General features: G+C 38.6%; 1 protein-coding gene across 3 annotated transcripts in view; it reads right to left on the reverse strand.

The window, feature by feature from the left end:
• AFAP1 (actin filament associated protein 1) overlaps positions 1-25,235 on the reverse strand; it is a 118,217-nt gene that overhangs the window by 34,868 nt on the left and 58,114 nt on the right. For all 3 annotated transcript variants that reach the window (XM_051619084.1, XM_051619083.1, XM_051619085.1), the window contains exons 3-6: positions 24,172-24,269; positions 12,485-12,593; positions 6,623-6,834; positions 3,448-3,627 (exon numbers count right to left, since the gene is read on the reverse strand). In XM_051619084.1, the coding sequence (XP_051475044.1) occupies positions 3,448-3,627; positions 6,623-6,834; positions 12,485-12,593; positions 24,172-24,269 (599 nt within the window). The remainder of the gene's footprint in view (positions 1-3,447; positions 3,628-6,622; positions 6,835-12,484; positions 12,594-24,171; positions 24,270-25,235) is intronic.

Here is a 25,235-nt window from a genome sequence, read left to right on the forward strand (position 1 = left end):
CTCTCTTACTAGAACAAGCTCATAACTGACTGAGCATTGTCAAAATTATATAGGCAGAAATGTCTCCTTATGCTTGAAAGATTCAATGCTCAATTATAGACCCTCAGCTGAAGAGATTGCTGCAAAATGGCTGCACACTGTAAAATTAATAAAAGTTAGCAATGGATGCTTAACATTAGGCAAAAACAGAAATCAAGGCCAGTATTCCAAAATTATAGATTACCTCTCATGCATGATAAATCAGAAACACATTTTTGCAAAAGGCAATTCTAAGACGAAGAGAAGGCTTTGGGATCAGACACCATGACCATTTACTACTTCTACAAAAAGCTACTTCAGAACTTAATTTCTTTGGCATCTATGCATTCTTAATATTAAGAGGAGCTTTCTGTGGCCTAGTCTGAAGGTCCTGCACACAGAACACATTCATCTGTATGAATGAAGCCACTAAACAAGCATCTTCTTGTAATGTAATGGTCTTAGTAGTCCTTTTATTTTTAATGTAGCATTTCTCAGGGATGCTGACAAATGCAGTTTCAACCAGTCTGCTGGATGTGCTGAGACAAACAGGCAGATTTAAGACCTTACTTGACCACAAAGGCACAAAAGTGCACACAGATGCGCATACACTCAAGTGCGCATGGAAACAGCTCATGTTTGGGTCTGAGTGTGTAACTGCATGCATTTTTTCATGTACATTTTTGTGGGAACATTTTAGGACTCAAGTCTGGAAAATTCCACCACTTCATGTTGCACACCGTCCTACTGCTATGATCTCAGCTCTAGCCTGAATTTATACTAGTTACGCTCCTTGCTCTGAAAGCTTGACAGGCTCTTTGGTGACATCAGCTGTCTCTTTTTCATCAAGCATTTCTTAGCTAGTAAACCTGAAACTCCCTTTGTGGTTTCCAGTCTAGACTTCAATTTGCACTAAGTTTATCAGCCGGATTCTTCTGGTGTCATCTTTACAAAAAAGGTCTAAAATATTCTGCATTTATTTCACACTTGTCTTCCAATAGACATTTTGATATTATTTGCTTAAGTAAATGTATTTTATACCGATTACATATGACTTAAAAAAAATAATCTGGTTTAGCTTTCATGGGAAAATCTGGCCTCCAAGGCCATTTTGAGCTTTTCAGGCTCAGGAGTAAAGCTTTAATTTGACACTTATATATGTGTTCATGAGAACCCATTGTTCCTGAGTGATAATCTGACTCCACTGGCATGTATTGTTACAGTATCTTTGACAGAGAAGCTATGTTATGATTTAAAAATGTGGTTGCAGAGATCTCGCTTATTGTCAGTCTGCCCATTTTCTTAACTACAGAAATCAGACATAGGTGACAAAGCTAGGGCCAGGGTGACAGACAAGGAAAGCTCAAACTGTGTCTCCCAAGACAAAACAGTGACCTCTTTCTCAGGATTGAAACCTTCTACACAAATCCACATATGACCTTCAGATGTTCATCTTAAGAAAGGCTTGAATGACAAAAAAATAATTATTTTCATTAAAAAAACACCAAAACATACATTTTAAAAAATACAAAACACAATGTTTTTTATCTCAAAAAGCTATACTTCCTCTTGAAAACACTGGAGCTGATGCAAGAACTGCACAGACCGTTTTTGGATAGCTGTTGCATAGGCAATTTGTCCTGTACAGAGCAGACAGTATTGCAGCAGTTCTGGGGACTTGGAAGTTGAGTGTACAGTAGCGTTGCCATGTACTTGAAAGAGTTTTATTAATAAAGAGCTTTGCAACATGAAGGAAATAAATAAAGTGCTGTCAGATTGCCTCCAAATGCTTTGCAGATAACACACTGTCCAGCCATTCACCCTTGGCACACACAACTGTGTTAACATGCAACTGTACAAAAAAAAAATATTATTTTTTTTTATTAAAGTAGCAGGAATGCATCTGTGATATGGAATATTCTAGCACTGCTCTGTCTGCCTGTGTGGGCAATGGTATGTAGAATTTAAAAAAAAAAAAAAAGAAAGAAAGAAAACATTTTTTATGAAAGAAAATCTGATAAATGCCAATGAATTCAGCATTAATAAACCCAAGTTTAGAACAACACAGGAAATCATGGTGCAGTTACTATGATCTAATTGCAGCGGAATTCCCTTGGACAAGAAAATGACTTATGAACTTCTTTTCATTCCAATCAGTGTTTTTGAAACTCTAGGTGAGTTAGTGTGCACTTGGATGGTGCTAGATTTTATAACTTTAACAAAATCCTGATGTTAGAAGAAGCCTAACAAATATGTAACTGTGATTAGTTTCTATTAAAAAGACAACTGAGAGTGCATTTTTTAAGCCAAGATACGAACTCGCTGTCAAAACCAAACACACACAATATCTGCAAACTCCCACAACGTATATTCAAATATTGCAAAATAGGAAATTACAGATTAATTTTCCATTTAGTAAATTAATCTACAGCAGAACTCATACCTCTTAAGCTGCATTTTATGTCTCCCTCTTCTGCAGAAAAAACTATCTGCCACCAGGAAATTCCTATGTGTTTAATTCAATTGTATTTGGGAAAATACAATTTATTCATAGAAAAAAAAGCACCATATAAGGTTAGATCAGAGCACAGCATGGAGAATGCCTGATGAGCCTTATGCATTCAGACTTTTACATGCATTTAAAAGGCCGGATTTCAAGCTCTTAAAACAAGCTACTGAAACGGCAATGATAGTTTCCCACACTACTTCACTGACCTCCACATTTGAGACTGGCAAACTCCAACATAAATACTAGTAATCTGGTTAGGATCTAAAACTTGCATTGGGATTTTCCACATTTCAGACACTGAACAGAAAGGAGTGGAAGATGACAACATCCCATTTCTCAGAAGTCTGCATTCCCAGAACAAACCCTAACACATGATATCCTGCTAAACCAGGATTAGCAAACTTGAATGGACTTCAGGAAGCTGCAGAATTTTTCTCCATCCAGAGCAATTCAAACAGGTATCTCTATTTGAAAATGTGACTGTGACATTGGCATGCCCAATTTTTGCAGGGTAGCATATGGCAGTTACACAAATATGCCACTCCAAAAAGAAACAGCTTCCTGTACCTTAGGGAATCTGAATCTTCAGCTCATGACCAGTGTGCCCTAACCACCAAACTTTCTGGAAAATGAGCTGGAGATGAAAATGGAAGGGCATTTGCCACCTCTCCTCCTGCTGCCAGATTATTGTGTGATTAGCCATGAAAACCATACACAGCAGCAAACCCAGCTGTGTAATACTGAACTACTGGTTGCCCAAAGAGTTACTTTGAGGCCTGAACATTAAGTCCCAATTGCACAGGTTTTAAGTTGTCTGAATTGGCCTGAATGTTACTGTCTGTATCTCAGTTTTCAACAATAACTCAGCAGGCAATGGAAGCACTCTGTGGGTGGAAAACTGGACAGAAATTCCCCCTTACCTTTAGCCACTGTTCTGCCTGCTCTTTGCTCTGTACCGCCAGAACCAGGGCATCTGCTCCTTGGTGAGAGATTTTCAGCTCATGCTTCTTCTTTTTGCTGTCTTTGGGAATGTATGTGATACTGCAGTCATTCAGGAGCAGCTCCATCTGGGGCTGCTGGTCCTTGGAACTTTTGTAGCACTAAATAAATGTAAGGAAAGTTCAAAAGTTAGATATCACATTTCCGAACCTTGAGGGAAAGCTATTACCATACAGAAATGCTATTTTTTAATTTTTTATATTTTCTGCCCTCCATCACATACCACAGAGTTCAGCCAATGCCAACTTTGCATTTTTCCTCCTTATCCCCCCTGTAAAGCAAAATTACTTCCAGACTGACATTAATAGCCATTTTTTATTGCAGAACAGGTACAACACATGGAGAGCATTAAGCTTCACATTATCCTTATGACTCAAGCTTGACCTTGATCAGGTGATTTAGAATATCTGTTCACTTATAGCAACAGAATAAACTTGTACAGTTAACAACTTTAAACTAGATGCTTCCCCGGCCTTGCAGCAACTGCCTAGCATATCAAGACAAACCTACCCCAGTACCTAGATGCTGCAGCTGCAAACACTCAGATGTTCTTTTTCTTAGGATAAATAAAAAAAATTGTCATGTGTGGAAATGGAGCAAAACTGCAGGTCGGTAACATTTTTTAGCTAATTCAATTTAATTTGTCACTGCACAAACCCACACAAATCTCTGTATTAATGTATTCTGAAATCTCCTGGATAAAACTATGTAACTTACCCAGTGTTTTTTCCCCTCAGTGGTGAGTGTTGTCAATGAACAGACATTTCATGTGGGATCACTAAATTAACTGCCCACATAGTTTAAATTGGTGATCTAAAGCTTAAGGGTTTCATGTTACATCTCTTGTCCTGTGACTAGACCTAATCCCTATTCCCATTTTCTAACACATTGGTATAAAAGAGGTTCATCAGGCTGTCACAGACTGCCAAACTACAGAACAATGTATATTTTGTATATGAATGTCCAGTTATTTTATAAATTTATGTAAATTGGGCTTTCAGTCACACAAATAAGGACAAAGGCTAAAATATGTGATAATAAAGAAGACTAATTACTATATGCTTACATAGATAGTTGAGCATAAATGTGAACAGGGAAAGCCCATGAACTTTTGCATATCTGCAGCAGCACTCATGTCATGATGCAACTGTCAGGAAGACAGTAGCTGTTAAAAGTATGTTAGAAACACTACAACTTAGGCCAAGCAAATATAGCCACTCTAAACCAACCTCTGTAAATCACTGATAATCCTTGTTCCCTCTCCAAAGCCCATTAACTCAAGGTTTCTCTGGGTTGGTAGGAGATTTTAAGTTTATAAATACGAAATCTTGAAAACATACAACATGAGCCACGTTAAGAAGCAAAACAGCATTTAATCCCCTTTATATTAATTTAAATAATTTACTTACAATTACCCATTACGAAAACTGAAGTATTTATATATTGAAGGATTTTAAGTGAAAAATTATTCCCTACTAACGTTATTTCTAATATCTAATTCTTACTAAAATATTTTGGTTTTATGATGACAGCTGCATTTCTAACACAAGCAATTACTAATCCCTAAGAACATGTATTTGTTTTACTTGAATATCTCATAAGTTAAATGTCTAAGTCCTCCTTCAAACAATAAACCAATCTTATGTAACTTGGTCATTAGACTCCTATAGCGATTTTTATTTTCTTAATTCCCATTACTGAAAGACAATCCCTATAACAAAACAAAAAAAAGCCTTTTCAGACCACACATGTGGCTAAAGGAAATGAAAATAGGAAAAAAAAATTCTATACAGAACAACAAATGTAAATGTAGAAGAAATATTCTGTGACTTCAGAGAAAAACTGTTGTTTTTTTTTCTCCTCTTTCTTTCTTTTCTTCAAGCTGTTACCAGACGGACCTGAAATTTGATATGATGCTGATATATGGTGATAAAAACATGTATTATGCATCCTGGTATTATAAGAATACAAATCATATCAGAACCAACATTCTTTTTGACACTTAAATAGAGGAGAATAGAAAAATTAAATCCTCAGTAACCACTGAAAACTGACAAATGAATTCCAAATATATTTTAAGGAACCTCTTACCCAGATGCCTCTATTTCATATCTTGTTATTTCCTATACTGCCAAAAGCATAAATCTACTTGGAAAATGAACACATCTAAGCTATGTTTTAAGAGAGCAGAAAAATCAGGTTCCATAGAAAACTTTCTAGCACCTGTTAATAAGCTTTTAACACTTGGAATATTGCCATAACTGTTAGTTACATAATTAGTTCCAATGGTTGGAAGCACCAGGCAGGAAGACAGGGAAATCCTAAGACCCCAACTTATTTATTACTGTAAGCATTAGTTTGCTCATAACAACACAGAAACGAGTGTTTCACTGAATTAGGCTCTCTTTTCAGAAAACAAACAAACAAAAAATCTATGAGCACATAATTTACTAACTTAGGCAATCTTTCATGGGTGCCTCCAATCTGAAAAAAACATAACAGATATGCTTGAGGAACAAATACATCCACTTGTTTCTTTCCCTTCTATAATGCAGCTGTGCATCATGTGAATGCTGCATCTGTACCGCAGAACAGATGGCAAAGGTTTAGTTTAACATGCACACATTACCACGACATATGCTGCCAAGTGAACTCTCAGTCTAACAAGGGACTTTTCTCTGCAGCAGACTGATCCAACAGTTCATACACAAAGCTCCCTATGAGATTTTTGGTCCTCAGGGAATGAAAGATTGGATTTACAGTTTCAGCAGGTTTTTTTCTCTTTTTTTTTATTTTTCTTTTTTTTTTTTTCCAAATGAAATATGTTAGAAACTAATGAGCCAGACTTCATTTCCAATATCAGGGAAGTGCCTGGGTTTAAATGCAATAAAAATCAAAGTTTTAAGTGGCTAAACGATACACTTATAATTTCAGTACTGCTTCTTGGGTAAATAATGACTGAACTCTTTGGTAAGGTTACAGTAGAATTGGCCACTGTTTGCAGAACACATTCCAAAAACCAGATTCATGTAAAAATACATACATCATCTAAAAGATGCACAAAGAAAATACAGCTAGAGATAAAATAAAAATTACCAGTAGCTTGTTTTCTTTGATAACACACAGTAGTTTGGTCCATTGCCCAAATCGTTTCTTTCTAAGGAGGAAGGCACAGATTTTGGCATCCTTCACCAGATCCATAGAGGCCTCCTCAGAAGGCCACTGATGCCTCATTTTCTTCCCCTTTCCATCCTCCTCCTCTTCATCGTAGGATTCGTAAGAGCTGCTCATAGCATCTGAGTCATAATCTTTAAGAAAAGCATTAAACTGTCAAGTTAAAACATTTAGCAATGAACTGTACCGAAATAACTGAAAATCTCAGCAGGGATCATTTTAAGTTAAGGCTTCTGAAAGTCATTAACAAATCACTGTTTCAATGCTTAGTAACATCAATACATTAACTTAATTGATTAAAAGATGCTGCTCCATTAAGAAATTTTACAGAAGACCCATACAGATATATTGGGAATTTAATTGAAAGAATGAGCTGGGAATAAATAGTTAGAATTTTAGGTGGCTTTTTATTAGCTTTAGAATATTACTGATACCTTCATCTTTTGTAATTCTTTTCCAAAGAAATGTTATCATCTCACCTTATTACATAAAGCAAAATGTAGGCACAGAATCATAAATATTAGTAAAGCATTTTAAGAAACAAATACTGACTATGACAAAAGTAGTAAGATTAAATTACGGGGCACTATCTACTTATTATAACATTTCATACAATTCTCAAATACAGCTCCTTCACTGATACGGTTCACTTTGAACAGACAACGCTGTTCCTTGAACTACAGTTTCTGTGAAAAAGGTCTTGTTATGTTAGCCTAAACTGTTAATCCTGCTCTAAGTTTGGCAGTGTAACAGCAAGATTCTCTTTTAATTAAACAATCTTAGAATCACGGAATCATTAAGGTTGGAAAAGACCTCTAAGGTCATCAAATCCAACACCACCACGCCAATGAAACCATGTCCTGAAGTGCTACATCTACACACTTTTTAAACACCTCCAGGTATGCTCACTCCACCGCTTCCCTGAGCAGCCTTTTCCAATGCTTGACCACTCTTTCAGTAAAGAAATCTTTCCTAATAGCCAATCTAAACTCCCCTGGGACAACTTGAGGCACTTTCTTCTTGTCCTTTCGTCTCCTCTTTCGAGGGGCCAATGCCTGCCTCACAATATCCTTTCAGGTCGTTGTAGAGAGAGAAAGTCTACCCTCAGTCTCCTCTTTTTCAGACTAAACAGTTCCAAATCCCTCAGCCTCTCCTCACAGGACTTGTTCTCCAGCCCCTTCACCAGCTTGGCTGGTCTTCTGTGGACATGCTCCAGCACCTTAAGGTCGTTGTATTGAGTGGCCCAGAACTGAACACAAGACTCGATGTGCAGACTCACCAGTGCTGAGTACAGGGGCACGATCACTTCCCTGCTCTTCCTGCCCACACTATTTCACATGTGAGGCCAGGATGCTGTTGGCCTTCTTGGCCACCTGAGCGCACTGATGGCTCATGTTCATCCAGCTGTCAACAAACACCTCCCCCAGGGCTTTTTCTGCTGGGCAGCTTTCAAGCCACTCTTCCCCATGCCTGCAGCATTGCATGGGGCTGTTATAACTTAAATGCAGGGCCTGGCACTTGCCCTTGTTAAACCTTATACAACTGACCTCAGAACATCGATCCAGCCTGTCCAGGTCTCTCTGCAGAGTCCTTCTACCCTGAGGCAGATCAACACTCCCTCCCAACTTAGTATCATCTGTAAAACTTTTTTCAGGCCTTTTTTTTTTCCAATAATGCAATCAGCTCTAGCAATCCCCTCCACTACAAAACTAATTTGCCATTATCACAGAACCCGCTCTTCCACCATCCATACTTACTTGTTTATGTGTGCATATAAGTAAAGCTCTTCAGGTAATAAAAACTGAAGGCATGCCTGTTATCCACTGGCACATGCCGTCAAGGAGTAGAACTGATTGGAATTTTGTCAATAGCTGAAATTTCATCCAAACATTTCAAGTAGAGTTTGATATATTTTTAGGCCACAACGTGGAAGAAAAATCTCCTTTGCGTTACCTAGGTATTTAGGACAAAGCTGGGATATAAGAAGGACCTGGGACAACTGGGAAAAGGACAATGGATTGCTGGAAAGCTCATTTTAAAGCAGTACATCTCTTCATGCAGAGTTAGAGTGGGATATAGAATGACAGAATTGTTTAGGCTGAGAAAGACCTTTAAGATCATCAAGTCGAACTACAAACCTAACATTGCCAAGTCCACCACTAAACCATGTCTCTAAACACCACATCTACATGCTTTTTAAATACATCTAGGGATGGTGACACCACCACTTCCCTGAGCAGCCTGTTCCAGTGCTTCACAACTCTTTCAGTAAAAAAAAAGTAATCCTAATATCTAATCTAAACATCCCCTGACACAAGCTGAGGCCATTTCCTCTTGTTCTACCACTTATTACTTGGGAGGAGAGACCAACACCCATCTCGCTACAACCTCCTTTCAGGTAGTTGTAGAGGGTGATATGGTCTCCCCTCAGCCTCCATTTCTCCAGACTAAATAACCCCAGTTCCTTCAGCTGCTCCTCATAAGACTTGTGCTCTAGACCCTTCACCAGCTTTGTTGCCCTTCTTTGGACATACAGATCTCACATTTCTGAATCAAGACTTATATTCTGATCCCATTTGTGTTTTCACAAAAGTGTACAAAATAGTTTATCTTCATTACAAATTTTTAAAATTAATTAATCTTCTGGTCAGTTCTGCTACAGAGTGTTTGGTTTGGGGCAGCTCCATGCAGGGAAACAGCAAAAGCCTCAGATGATTACTTAATTGTAGGAAATGCTGACTGAGACTTCAAAGTAGAGATTGGAATTCTGCACGTTACATATTTTACAGGTACTGCCTGTGTGGCTCCTAAGCAGTACAAGTGCAGATGTCATGTTAGCAGTAAGTTGTATGATCAGCAGAGACTCTGCTGGCACAGCAGTTGCACTTTGTTCATCCAAATCTCTGTTTATAGGAGGATGAAAACCAACACGAGCTTCTGAGGCTGACATTTCCTCACAGAGTCTAACAGGATCTCTGGGAACCTGTTGCCATATCCTGTCATTAGCTAATACCCATGTTTCTCTTCTCCTTGGCTGTAGCACTCTTGGCCAGAAGAAGAGTTTGCTCTGTGAGTCACACCAGGAAGGATGATCACCCTGGATTACTCCTATCATCTGGGCTGGAACCTTTGCTGCTCTTTACCACATCACACTTCTATTCTTTGTTTCTCCAAACTGCTGCACCATGACCAAAGGAAGGCTTTCAGGCTCTGGACACAAACCACCTTCTGTTCACCCTGTAAAATAACCATTTTAACATAACTAGCATAGGCAGTCTACTATGCATACACAGCAGCTTTAGCAGATATTCAGAAAGTTATGCAGAGAAGTCCAGCATTTATATATAATTTCAAAGGGTTCTGAAGCAGTATTACTTCCAACCAATATTCACTGTGAACTGAATTTGGGAAGTAGTAAACTTCCTATTTAAAATTGCTAAATTGTGGAAGCAGACTGTATAACACTAAGCTGTGGAAAGGCTGCTAGTGACTAAATCTTGTTGTCTCTTACTGTCTCCTGACAACAGGTAATGAAACTGGCTTGACAGCAAACTATGGGAAAGATCTGAAAACTTGTGTATATATTCAAGCCATAACACTCTTTGGGTATTGGAGTGGGGAAGAAGGTGAGAGAAAGGAGAAAAACACAACACGTAAAGAAAAAGTGAGATTTTTAACAAGTCTACTAAAGTCTCAGAGACTGCGATTCACTCCTACAACATGGTCCAGTGCTGCTGATCTACCTTTTTTTGCATCTTCTTCTTAATAAACAGAAAGAGATTTTACCTGACAAGGCATATGCTGCCTTGTTTTCTTCTATATGCAAGTGTTCATTTACAGGGATTTGGGGAAATTACAGATACTTAATTTTCATTATCTGTATTCTGCAATTTTCTGCTGCTGCTGTTTGCCTTTATAGGTAGGACACATGGCATATAAGCCTCTTCGCTACTAATGACATTACAAAAATATTCCATAGAAATATTTACTTAAGACAATTTAATCTATCCCAACAGTTTTTTAACAGTTTATTCTTGCACTTTTAGCACTTCTTTGTTGAGGAGTCTTGACCTCAGACAGTGTGAACAGCTAAGGTTAGATCTTCAGTTAATACACTACTTTGCTGGCTTACTTTAACTACCACACACTGGATTTAGTGCAAGTTTTGCCTGAGTGAAGATATATCACCAATGGTATACTGAATTTAAAGCTACTTAGCAATGAAAAGCAGAATTAACAGAGATTAAAAGAAATTGTAAGGAGTTCAGGAAGTAAGAAAATACAGCAAAATCACAGCAAGTGAAACGACAAGTTACATTAGCAGAGATGTGTCTGGATATACATATTTAAATTAAGGAATTATTAATGAACTTCTAAGGCTGATATCCTAAATGTTTTTATGGATTTGGATGGTTTAGTACAATAAGAAATCTGTTTCATATTTTGTCTTTTTATTCCCAAGGCAATCCTTTAGCAGTGATATTAATATTTGTTCTATTAATATTTTTTTGCCTGAGCATGGCTCTTGTTTAATGACAAAACACAAATCAGCAGTTCACTGGATTACAGGGTGTAGCAGGACCACCCTGCAGCATTTCAAGGGAGGAAATGAGAGGAGGAGTAATTCTGCTGCTCTGCTAAGATGGTATGTTCCTTCATTTGATTTACAGCATATGAAACTCTTTCTTACCTTGAATTTCATATGTACATTAAGATAACCTCAGTTTGTGCAGTGTACAAGTGAATAATTATTATTCTAAGGTGACTCCTATGCCTGTGTTTTAAGAACAGAGATATATTTTTATTCATTTGTTCTGGTTCAAATAATAAAAATGGCCACAAAGCAGGGGAAGATAGGCCTTCAATCTTTGGTCCATAGAAAATAATGATTAGCGATAAATCAGCCATACACAAGTAATAAAGCATTCCAGATCATTAAAAAAGCAGCAAAAAGGAGAATCTTTGCAATTCTCGTCCTTGATGTCCTGTTGACTGACCCTGTGCAAACACTCACAGCATTCACTTCACCGGTTCATCAATGTGCACTCAGAGTAGCTCCACTTAAGTGCACAGATCTTTGGATAAGTAGTTGGATGTGAGAAAGAACATTTGTGTGTTACAGAAGGACATTCTGGGGATCAGCTAGGAGGCAGCCCTCCACTAAATAAGTAGTCACAAAAATAGTCATGTGCATCACACAGGGCTTATACGATCCAGTATGAAAGACTTATCCCTATCCACAATGTGTCATCAGAAATGCTACAAATCACTTCTCTGTAATTCCTGTTTTATTTCATCTACTTAAGCACATAATTCCATGCAATAGAGGGCATGCCAATAGATTACAGATCAACACCAGTTTCTGAGACCTCTACGTTTACAATATTGACAGTTTAGAGGGATTTACTCTGGATGACACTTTAACTCTGGACTCCTGATCCAATGCTTGCATCATGCTTATGGTTCAAATCTGTCCAAAAGACTGGCTGCTGATTTGGACACTCCTGTCTCCAGTAGCAGCTGAAACATGCTAATGTGCACCTAACTTGAGCTCCATGTTTAGTTTCCTCTAAAAGGAGTCTGGTTTGTGCACACAAAACAGTTCTGCAAACCAAACCAATGCATGGGCAGTGAGGATAACCAGTACTAGCCCCAGATGGTCAAAGCCACGCCTATAATACATCATCACAGCACTAATAGAGGTGTAGTTGTCAGATACTAAAAAAGCTGAAAAACACTGGAATTACCCGTTCCTCAAAACTGGTCTGGATATATATTACTCACGGGAAGTGATGTACTCGGGAGCCTTTCCAGGACTAAGTGGCACTGCCTCTTCATAATAGCCTTCAGGAAGGGAAGATGTTGGTAAAGGTGGAGGCCCATTATCTGGTGGCTAAAAAGAAGAAAAAAAAAAAAAGAAAGAAAAAATGAGAACATCTAGAACTCATGATAAGGAGACAGAACCTTCTTGCATGTACACCGAGTCCTTTGGAGTTACAAACACAGTACGATGTTACTTGCCATTGTTAAGGATGGTAAACTATATTAAAATAAGTCCTTTCAGCAACAGCGTTAAGTGGTAAAAATGTCAAAAACATATAGTTCTCTTTTCAAGGTCTAGAAACTTAAAATATCTATGTAGGAAAGAGATTTCTGTGCATAGACCATATCACAGTGTTACAGCTTATTTATTAGTATTTTATATCTGAAATAGTTTCTATTACAGCAGCGAACAACAGTTTGTTGGATAGTTTAGAAAAGCTAAGCAGCTTGGGCTGGCAGAGATAAAGAACAGATAATTTAGACCATACTTTCATAATGTGTTTTGTTTTGAAATGGCAAATCAGCTCTTAATATAGACATTAATTTTTAAAATGCTCTTTCTACATAGTGAAAACTGTGCTAAAATGAAGGAAAAGTTTGGAACATCAAGAAACTATTATATGATAAAATAAATTCTTCAAATACCAGGTCAAATTCTAAACTGCTTCTTTTCTAAATATAAACCTGTTTTAAATTTAAAATGGGATGACTGTTGGTATGTTGATATAGTAACAAAGTAAATTTAGTACTCTGTGACTTCTTCCATATGACAATACTGTTCTGTTTCCTTAACAAGTATCAAAACAACTGTATTTTATAGAACTCATTCATGTTTACCACAAGTTTTTAGTTCCACATTTTCATACTGGAGAAAATACTGAAGTCTTTTTCCAACACGAGTGGTTTATTGTATGATACAAAAATACAACTTGCAAGCAGAGTTTCACTTCTGCAGTTAACATTTTTTGAAAACATCTTTCTCATTTTTTCTTGTAATGAAAGATGTATTTGTCTGCATTGGATTGATTAAGTCTAACCTCAGTGAATGAACAGAGATACTGAAGTAAGAAACCAGTCAGTCTGGGCTTTGCCTATGGTCAGACACAGACACTTCTGCAGTGCAATTCAATAGGCTGAACAGTCTAGTAGAGGCATAGAGACTTCTAAGCCACAGTGACTGGACTCCTCTTTTGCTACAGATCAAAAGTTACCAGGGAGGCAGCTAAGCTTTAATAACATATGGCATTATCTGTTATGGAACTACTTCTGTGGGCTTTTTCAGGGCTGGATTCATCTTTGCAGATTTCAGAGCTAGGCATCTCTACATCTGATTACTGAGTACACACCTACGCTGGACACCTAATTCTTAATAACGTCAGAAAGATGAGTCCCTCCCTTAGTGTGCTCTGTACTTAAATTTGTATCTAGTAGGTTAATCCACCTTTCAGGTAAGTGCTTGTGTAGTCCCAATGCGCAGGAAGGCAAGGAGCTAGCAAATAAACCTGCCCTTCAGCTCATCCAGCACTGAATTCCCTTTGTGCACTGAGTAAAACCAGAAACTTCCTCAAGAACAATGAACAGATTTGTGACTGAAATTCTTGGGCACGCTGAGATTTACGCTGTTATTACTTCTGTATCAAATGATACAGCCAACTTCTTATGTCACACTCAATTACAGGTAAGAGATGGGAATTACTGTTATCTACAGTGAGAACCAAGTGAGTTTTCCTCACAGATCAGTTTTCCTAGAGAAAGTATCTGTTAAAGACACAAAATAATGAAAAAATACAACTTATAGGATTGTTTCCCTGTCATTCTGCTGAAAAAAAACCCAATACAACTAAATGGAAATCTGCACATAATCACACAAATAAAACCTCCCCAGGTTAACTGCTACTGCATGACAGGCATAAGGGACATGAAAAAATACCACGTTTGTTAATATTGGAAATTTGACAGCATGCTATGAATTTTACCCTACACACCTGCTCACATCATCTCTGTGCGGCCTGAACTGCTAGACACAATAGGGGAAACTGCCTACAAGGAGTTTGTATTTTCTTCCTTTATGCAGTTGGGCAGTGTCTTGCTCAAGTGAGTCAGGGTCAAGGTTTGTTCCTGGGGCTGTGTAGATTCATACCCCTTTCATAAGAGAGAGATATCAATATCTTGGTTTAGCCTTAAACTATTTTTCCCATCATGTGTATATATGATACATGACATTCCTATCATTATTAAACCTAATTCACCCAGGAAATACCCATCCTGAGAGTTATTACAATTTTGACTTGACACAGCACCAAGGTTTCAAAGCTACCTTTTATCCAGCACCAAATATGTTCCAATAAAGATTAGTGGGAGGGGAAGAATCCTTGTTTTTAGACAAAATGTTATTCAGAAAGAAGTAAAAACGGAAATGAAACACAAATGGTGCTTGTCTGAATTCGACCTTGCTGGAGCACCAGTTACTTCATACAGCTGGGGTGGGCTGGGCTGTGCTGTGCAGCCAGTGTCAACACAGATGGAATCCATTGCTGAATTAATCAGGCCCTCCCTTCTGAAATGCATTTTGCAGTGCTTGCCTAACAAAGTTGAAAACAATTATAGAAAAGATAATATATATATATATATATAAAAAGGAAAAACAGAAACATCCAACTTTAAATACTTTCTGATTATAGCAAAGCTGCTTTAATATTGAAAGAATATCCAACTGATTAAATGCAAAATAAAAATGCCTCATTCAAATCTGTACCATAAACAGATACATCTTTTGGGAGCTACAGAATATGTGAGTGTTTGAGCACTGAGAAATGTAAAAAGCGTTCTGATACTACTTACTAATATTTACACTGCTTTAATTTTTTTTACTACTGTTAATCGTATTGTTTAGTTCTTTCAACTTTGCAATTTTTTAGTGGAAGAATTTTGGTGAAGTTATGAATAATAAAGTGAAATAATTCTTGATTCAATAACTTCTCATTACTTTACCTGAAGAATAAAAAGGCCATAAAACCCACAAAACTATTTATATATTCTGTAAAATAATTGAATCTTGAAAACCCTAGAACATCTGTAGTTTGAGTGGTATCACGAGGAAAGACCTGGTAACCTGCAGAGAAAGCATTAGCATGAACTTCTATATTTATTTATTTTTATGACAGGCCACAGGGAAGAAAACTAGAGAATGCTGCCTTTCAAGACAAATAACTTTGTTCAACCGCAGGAATAAAAACTGAGTTAGAAAAAAATTACCATTACTTTTATCTCACTGGAGTAAAAGGGACAAGGATGAGTGAGACATTGGTGCCCAGAATAATACCAGTAATACTGAAACAATACTGATAAAGGTGTTTGTCAGGTACCGGGTCTGAGACCAAAAGAGAGATGTTTTATTTGAAACCAGGAAGTGGATGGGGTGATAATTACACTACAGAGTTGAGATCTCTGAAGACATTGAAGACTAGATTATGCATGGGATGCCCAACTCCAGTTTACAGGATGGATTGTTGAGAAAAAGAAACAAACATCTCCAAATAGTATGCAATATTTACTTGGACAGTAAAACTCACTGTTCTACTAGACACTATGAAACAGTCTTAGTGGAAATTGGAAATACTAATTTTATGGTATACTATGGTCTCCCCTTCTACCTGCTTCTCTGTGTTCCACAGACCACAAATGAACTTTTTCTTCATTTACCGTAGGAAATAAAATACTTTATTTCTCCCTTCTGTCCAAGGGTACCTAGCAAGATGTGTAGGTACTTTTTTTTTGAGGGATAGTCTAGCTGATAGCTGCTGACAATATGTAAGTACCTAGTGTGGAAAGCAGCATGAAATACAGAGGAAAATAAATGTCATCATATATAGGGACCTGAGGATATAAAATCACTTTACACCCCAACAAAGCCTTACACTATGTAGGAAATAGAAAGAAACACCTCCCTTCATGCAATGAGTTAGCGTGTGGAGTTTTCCAGTGGAAAGCAGTGACTTGAACGGAGGCAACAACTGTCAGTACACCCGTGCTGCAGGCAGAGGCTGCCAGCAGAACAAGGGCCATGCTTGAAAGTTATTCCACCAACCATGAATTTGGAACCAGCCGAACTGCAGAGCCAGCTGCTACGTAACTCCTCAACACTGAAAAGCAGCAACATCAGGCTGGAAAAGTGGTCATACACTGGTGATCCATAATAAAGCTATTCAGCAGCCAGCAGGCAAATGTGAGCTGTTGAGAAGAAACCTTGACATATGCACATGCCATTTTGCTTTTGGAGCAAGCTTAGATTTGACCTCTGTACAACCTCTCAGCATCCTCAGCCTAGCAGAGGGAATACATTTATGATCCCTTTCCCTAGGTGTAAAAAAAATGGATGTCCAGAAAGCAAAACAAATCAACAAACTGAATACCACTGCAGAGGGCACCCAAGCAATGACAGCACATGACTCTGGGACACTGCTCCTACCAGGGAAAAACCAAAAGGAATTGCCCAAAAAATCAAGAGTCAGAGTCAGACATGATGGGAGGCCCAGCAAAGAGCTGAACTGGTAACCCAAAAGGTCCACTGCAGTGCTGAAGGGATGAGGGCAAGGAGGAAATGCGAGTGGAAGTGACTACCAGGTGAAGGATGAGTAAAAGCACAACTGAAGCTTTTGTTTAGTCTTTAAGACTGAGAATAAAAGAAGGGACATGCTTTGCACGCTGTCCTCCAAGCAGTGGATGTACATCTGACACTGCCTAAGTGTGTGGCTGCTGACTCACTGGTGAATACCTAATTAAAAGTATCTCTGGAAAAGTGCTTAGTATGTGGAGTATAGTGAATACAACCAGACTGCAGCCTCAGAAAGCACAGCCCTATGATGAGAAAGGGATCTGAACTGACTTGTTTGTATTTAAAGAACGAATCAGGGCATACTATGGCTCCACAGTCATATCTGAAGATTGTCTGGAAAGCATTTACACAGGAACCTCATCAGGAACTGAGTTGGCATTTCACAAAACACAGAACATCTGATTTCTGCACAGTTGACCAGATAACTCACTTTACCTAAGCAACAGAAAGGTAAAGATGGCAATGAAGAGGATCAAATGGAAGCAGTAAGAAACCAACACAGTATATGGACTAAGCAGGGAACCCAGTTGGTTCTTGCATTTCTCTGATGGCAACATCAGCCTGCAGCAGAAGCTGGGCATAAGCTCAGCTCTTGCCATTGTACTTAATTAACATTTGAGATATTAAAGAAAACTGAAAAAAATGGAGGACAGAATGCACCACTGAAAGGACAGGTTGCTGGAATGAGTTACACCCAAACTCAATGGAAGACAAAGAGTGGAACTAAACTCCAAAATCCATGGAAGTAAAAGAAGATCTAGGAAATAATTTAAAAGTGATAAAGAATGAGTCAGAAACAAAACCACAACGCTTCCATATAATTCAATTTTTAGAATAAAAGATTATTACACAGCCAGTTGGAAGCATCACTCAGACAATACAATAGAGTTGTCTCATATCAAACAAAGGGTCTGGATGTACCAAGAAGAGAAATGGGCTTTAATTAATGCTGGGAAACACTTTAATGCATATTACATGAGAAAGATTAATCTGAATTGTAAGCAGTATGGGGCCCCCAGTCAGAGGTGGTTATTGTAACTGTGGTCATAGAAGTGTCTTTACTCCTCAGTAAAGATGAAATCACCTTCCTATTCCAGGAGTTACTAAGCTCATCCAGGTGCCCTGACAGTGCTGACAAGACAAGAGAATATGGTGAGAAAAGTGTGGGCAACACCATTTCCACTAGAACAATCTTCTCTAAGGTCCTGAGCACTGCATCAGAATGAAACAAGAGAAGACTTCGGTATTTAATGTTCATGTTATGAAAGGTGGGGCAATATCCTATCAAATCTAAGGCATTAGTAATTTAATAGCTCTCTTCTATGGAGGTCAAGGATCACCAGCATCTAGTAAAGGCAGAAAAGAAGTCATACAGCTTCACAATGAAGCAGTTCAATCCTACACTAAACCTGACCTGAGCTCGTCCAGACTGGCTGTGAATTCTGTTAAAGGTAGTTGGGAACAGCTCATTCTGGCAGCTTGGACAGAAAACTGAAATATGGTGCATTGTTATAAAAGTATATTGTAAGTGAACAGAGAAGGGAATTACTCTAAAACTTTTCTGTGATACCACTTGCAAATGTGAAATAAATCTTCAACAATAATACACCAACCCCAGCTAGCAAAAATGGGAATGGCAACTACAATGTCCTCCAAGTCAAGATCAACAAAAAAGAAGCTGCAAACCTTTATTTGACCTAAAGTCTTATGCAATCATGTATGAAAACCAAAAGTATTCCATAATTGAATAATGCCCAGATGACCCTGCTGTTCTGGTCCCTCTTGATCAAACTAGAACATGAACCTACAGCAAGTTCATAAGAGAAATACTGATAAGGGAACTGGTTCAACAGAATTAAAGTACAGCTCAAAATGTAACTGATAGAGCCTTTCTTATACACAATGTAGTGACATGAAATGTGAGAGGAATCTGATTGTGAGTTCAAAGGATATCTGAGACAAAGGTACCAAGGTGAGGGAAAAAAGCTACCTTAACACAAGAACATTTAACAGCTGGCAATGAACACTGGGATGTGGGAACAGCTTTTCAAATTGAATCGTGGGTTAAAGAAATCCAAGTGCTACTAAATAGATTTTTATAAGTTTCTGAAAGGGTTAATATTTTTTAACTGCCTGCAGTATGATGGGATGACCAAAAAGGCTCATTTAGTTGTTCCCGCATTGCAGAACTTGAGATTTGTTCAAACTGAGGCTGTCAGCCAGCTCTGTGAATGAAACAACTGCATTTATTTTTCTGGCTTTTAAAAACTTCCTTCAAGGAGAAAAACTGCAAGGTTAATACTGTCTTAAGATTATCTTTTAAGAAGAGCAGAGAGTAACAACTGATTCTTACTGTTAGAAGAAAAAGCAAGATAAAATAAAGACTCATAAACACCCACCTGGCATATGAGCCCCTTGCTTTTGTTACGGCACTAGCCTGACTACATATTTTAGAATAATCTTTAAGACTGGCAATGTTTGGGTTGCTGTTCAAATAATAATGAATTTAATTGGTGATGTATCACCTCAAGAGTCCTTTTGATTTCAGGAGTATTTTTTTCTTCTCCAAGGACACTGCCTCTTTTCCATATTTTGTAATTAGTATCTGAGAGTATACCTGACAGGCAGCCAGAAAAAGAGAGGCTGTCAAACTGCTTCTCCACAATAGGAAACTCATTGATATGAAGCACCCCCACAGTGTGACTGTGTACGTTGCAGGAAAGGGTTGGAGGAAGATGACCTATCCTTTTGATTTATAGCTACAGGGGTTCTGGCATCTTGCTGGACACTTGTTGTGGTGAAATAATCATTAAGCTGCCACTATTCCAAGAAAAATAAAACATATACAAATTTTACTGTGAAAATCATGCAAAATAGAAAAGTGTCTTGTTTCTGTTTGATTTTGTTGGACTGCACAGTGCACTGAAATCACCAACTGTCAAGATGTAATACGATCACCAAATGCTTGGAGGCTACAAGTATTCTGTCACTGTCATGCTGTGGATAATTTATGCCAGTAATCCTCAGGCACATCCAAGCAGCAGGACACGCTGGATCTTATTCTATTGGCTCTGGACAGTGGAACAATGGGGTTGCAGGTGTTAAACCACCAGCAGCATTGTGAGGTATACATAGAGCATTGCCTCTCTTATTCCTCCAAACCCATCATCTAGCACTGCTTCTTGCCTGTCAAGCGCAGGAAATATCCTAAAAATAGGTGCAGATGCAGAGATGGAGAAAGCAGGCTAAAAGACACCAGCCCTCACAGTAAGCAGGTTCAAGAGGGGCGAGCCAATATGACTATTTCAAACATGATGATCTCTTGCTCTGCTGCTGACCCAGGCAAAGCCTTCCCAGCTGCTGGTGCTGTACTTTTAGCAAGGACATATTAGTGCACCCAGCTGAGTGGCATTTCTGTTCAGCTGGAGGACTCAAAGTTGTCCTTAAGCTCACGTGCTTTATCTGCAGCTTTTACTTTTGCTGGCCATCTGAAGGAGCTGAATGCACAGGCTAAAGCAAGCAAGAATTTGTGCATTTTAAGCCTGAAGGGAAGTCTGCTAGACCAGATGTAGCCATGGGCATGTACACAGAAAAAGAGAATTACTAACAGATCGTGTGCTTAGTGATCCGCTTTATTCACCTATACGCAAGGTCCAACGTTGTCCCTCGATTTTAAGACCTGTTTCAAAGCCCACTGAGCCTAGGAAAAATCTCTGGGCTCTAATGTGTTTTAATAACTGGAGACTTCATTTCAACTGTTAACAGCATGTCTTTAAATAAAATGAATTTTATACTCCTTGTTCATGGGCTGATGAATAACAAAACTGATACAAGATTTGGCCTGAGCAAATATGCAGGTCTATTTACAGATTTACAAAGGAAACCTTGCACAGCACCTGCCCACACATATTTCTGGCTCCTGGCACTACTTTAAGGAATACTGAATTCCTTCCCACCCACACATCTTTACATAAGTAAAAGCTTAAACATCAATTCAGACTAAACATTTTTGAATGCAGAATCCCTTGAGTGCCATAAAAAGAAACAGTGGTGTAAATGAACTTTAATTTCCATCACACTCAATAACTGATGTGCTAAAAACAGAGACTTTAATAAAGAGCATAGTTTATTTAAAGTTACTGATTCCCACTTTTTCTAAACTCCTGTGTCCCAGCAGCACACTGTGTTTCCACTGGAGGCCAAGACCACCACTGGATGTTATTCAGCGAATGGAAAAAGTTTCTGTCCTGACTGACTGACAAAAAGAGGTGCCATACAACATGACTTCCCACTTGCCATGTGAAGAAGTGCAACCTGCAGTACAATTTCCTAGTCCCTGATGGGCCAAGAGGACTTCTTCCATTCCACTGGACAAGCACAGTCTATGAAAAGTGCCTACAAAAGCCAGATCAATATTTGTGTCACTGAACAAAAAAATTATGTACAGGCTGGCATCATCAGCTACAAATTCATGGAAGCCCATTGATTAAAGGTGGCTGGAAAATCACCATGCAGGAGCACTGACGGAAGAGAAAAACAGATCTTAGCCACTGTCACTGATGTCCAGCCTCATGTAAAAAGAAAGATAATATGACAGTCTCTGATCATATCTGATCCTAATGAGGGGCTAACAAAGAGGAATCTAACAGAGAAAGGTTTCCAGAAAACAGCTAATGGTCAATTCCAATAGTTGACCATGATGTCAAGAGAAATTTTTAAGCAGCCAGACTGGGTTTGAGCTTGTTCTGATTTTCAAAGTTCAGGAAACTGATGATTTTGTCCTTCCCTTCTGACTCCACCTGGTCTTTTTCAGGATGACAGCAGTCTGTCATCTTTTTCATAAATTATGATGTGCTACTGTCTTAAAATAGTATCACTCATAACCTATATTTGGATAACACAAAACAAGGAGAGGCCTGAGACAGCTCCTGGCTGATCTCAAAGTGGCACCGATACCAGAAAGGGAGGTTTGAGCAACCCCTGTGTGACAGCAGCCACAGAACTGCAGAAAAACTGGCAAAAATCAGCTTCCTTCACTGTGGAAAAACCAACTCAGCTCAGACTCCACTGAGATCAAAGCACCTGCAGTGTCATGGATAGGTCAGAGGGGAGGGCCATATTCAAAGTCCACTTTGCCAGGCTCAACATGGGAAGACCACGCTCCAGACCAGCCAGCTCTAACTGTGTCAACTTCCATGGCAATTCCCACGGTATCTCAGAGAAATATTTTTGTTACCCCAAAATCCAAACTGAACTCCTGCAAAAACCAGCGTTGACCTCCTGGACCCAATTCATACTTCACACTATTTCACTCGCTGCACCTGTACCAACATTGAGGGAATTTACACATTAGTACAGGAGAAAGGGAAAGTAGGTCAGTTGTCTTTAGAAAAAGAATCTTCAGAGCCAATTTATTAAACTGAACCTACATAAATATGAAAGAATAAGGTTCTTAATTGGCTTCAGTTTATGAAGCTGGCACCTGAAGCCTACATTTTAAAGGCATGTGCGTTTTGCATAATTTTCCTGCCTTTCATCAATCCCTTGCCTTGTAAATTATGCTATATGCATCTTTAATTAAAGAAAAGTCATCATTTTTGGTCACTGTTAACTATGAAATGGATCCTCCAGATTTTACTGCATACTGATAAGATCACTTCAGCATCCATTCAAAACTTATATATTATTTTATAACATCTTTTTAGCTGAATTTGGCTACCGTATATATACCAACTCTGGATATCCATGTTTCTAGCATAAACACTCCCTTGCTATAATGATTCCAGAATATTTTACTACATTAGGTAGAATTAAAACAGAAGTTAAAAAAATAGTATTCCTCAGGTCACAAACCAAAAGCTGGAAGTGTTTAGGGAGAAACTATGATGAATGCAGTCTACATAATACGTTTGATGGGTTTGTCTACTTTGCTCTGCAGTACATACCATTGTTCACCATTAAATAAAAGTTATTACAAAAGGCTGGGCAGTAGTTTGATCTGATACATTAGTTCTTACGTTTATAAAATGCTACTGGCTTATATATCTCTTAGAACTGGAGTAAATGTAGAGTAATACATTGTAGAGTAATACATTACACAGTAATATACTAAAATGAAGCAGTACATCAGCCATCCAGTTGTTCTGCCCATAAACTGCATTGTTATTTCCTGCTTCACTCAATGAACACCAGTCTACATGGATTGTCCTTATCACCATGCACAAAATCTTTCTCAAATGAATAAAAAGATGAATAATTCATCAGTATTATGGCTAAGACTGTGTTCACCTTTCAACAGGCTAAGCCACTATTTGCTTACACTTATCTAAAGAAAAAAATGCTGGAAATGTTTTTTTTCAAATGTACTGTAAAGTCAGTAAAATAAGAGAATTAAAACTTGTTTATAGTAACAAGACAGCTGCTCCCAACTGGAGGAACTGAATTACACATCTCAAACAGTATCTCTGCTATAAACATCTCTGAGAACACATTTCTACTTGTTCTGCAGGGAATTTCCTACCCAGAGACAGAGCACAGAAGGGCAGTAAACTCTTTTTCTAAAAAAAGGAAGTATTTTTCCTTCATTTTAAAACTCTGCACTTTCATTTTTTAGTTTTCAAGAGGGAGTTATGAGTTCTCATAAGACTTGCTGCACGGAAAGCTGATCCTTAAAACTGTAAGAAACTGGCTGGGACCTGTGGGCTTGGCCAGTCCAATCTTCAACACAAGGCAGGTCAACCTTCAAAGTTAAGATTAAGTTGCTCAGGCTTTTGCCATTTGATTTTGAAAATCACCACAGACTATGATTCCAAAGCCCTTCTGGTGACATGTCCCATGGCTTATATCACCACAAGGAATTTTTTGCCTTTTCTTCTGCAAGTTGAACCTAATTCCCCCAACCAGTGCGCAGCTGAGTGGAACAATCAATCATTTCCCTGGACCTGTGGGCTCCTTTCCCTTGTAAACATTTCTGTTAGTGCTTATCACAGATATATTCTCTCATATATATATATATGTATTTAAATTAACTCACCAGCCACTGCTGAGGTATTTCTGGCAGAGGCATTTGAGGAGGTGCCGGCAAACTGTTGGCAACTTCTTGCTTCTGTACATGTTCTTTTATTTCAAAACCTGTGGAAGAGCAAGAGATATCACTTAACACTTTGGTGGATGCAAACAGCACATTTTTTTCCACACATGGACACCACATCTGACTGTCACACACCAGAATCCGGTGCACAGTGCTGCTCACAACCTCCTTCCCAAGTGCAGTAACTGAGGCAGGACTGGAAGAATGCTGGGAATTCAGGAATTTAATCAAGCAGAACAAACACATACTTACTCTATATGATAATGACATATATGCTATTTGGATCAACAAATACCAGACAGAGAAAAAAAAATACAGGAAATCATTCTAAATGGCTGGTCCATCTAGAACATAAAGACTTAGCTAAAATTCAAACACATTGCCAGGCATCTACCATACAGATAAAACCATTCATAGGAAGAAGATACCAGATGTGTGAACATTGCAATGGCACCATACAGTGAATAAAACAGAGTCAGCCTGTGGGCAGTATGTGGCTGGCTGCCTTTTACCAGCAGACAAGAAAACAGTTCTACCATGGCACGTTTTAGAGGGGCAAAGACATGATGCAGAACTGAGTCTCAAGTCACCCTTCATGCCAGAAGAGTGGAGAAGAGGGCAGAAGACCCTGCCTCCCTCCCCTGCAGCAGTGGTGAAAACGATTCAGCTAATCCACAACCCCCCTGTTCCTTCTGCCTCCACCACCTCTGCTCACGGAGCCATGGAGCAAGTCTGCACAAGCCCTGGAAGATGCAGGATGCTACAACACCCCAACCAGGAGCAGGCTGCTGCTGGGGGGGGGGACATTGACCTAACCAGTTCACCATCAACAGAACTGCACACTGAGCATGTTCCCTCATTACTTCCTTCCTCCTCTCATTTTTTTTTAATATAGTCCCATCATTTTCCAGGTGAATTTAAAAAGGGGAAAGGAGTTGAATGTAAAAGCTTTGAGGGTCCTTTGTATTACTACTGCATCTCCCTCTCAGGGAACAAGAGGAGTGACC

Source organism: Apus apus, chromosome 4 (assembly GCF_020740795.1).
Source record: "Apus apus isolate bApuApu2 chromosome 4, bApuApu2.pri.cur, whole genome shotgun sequence".
In the NCBI taxonomy this organism is placed as follows: Eukaryota; Metazoa; Chordata; class Aves; order Apodiformes; family Apodidae; genus Apus; species Apus apus.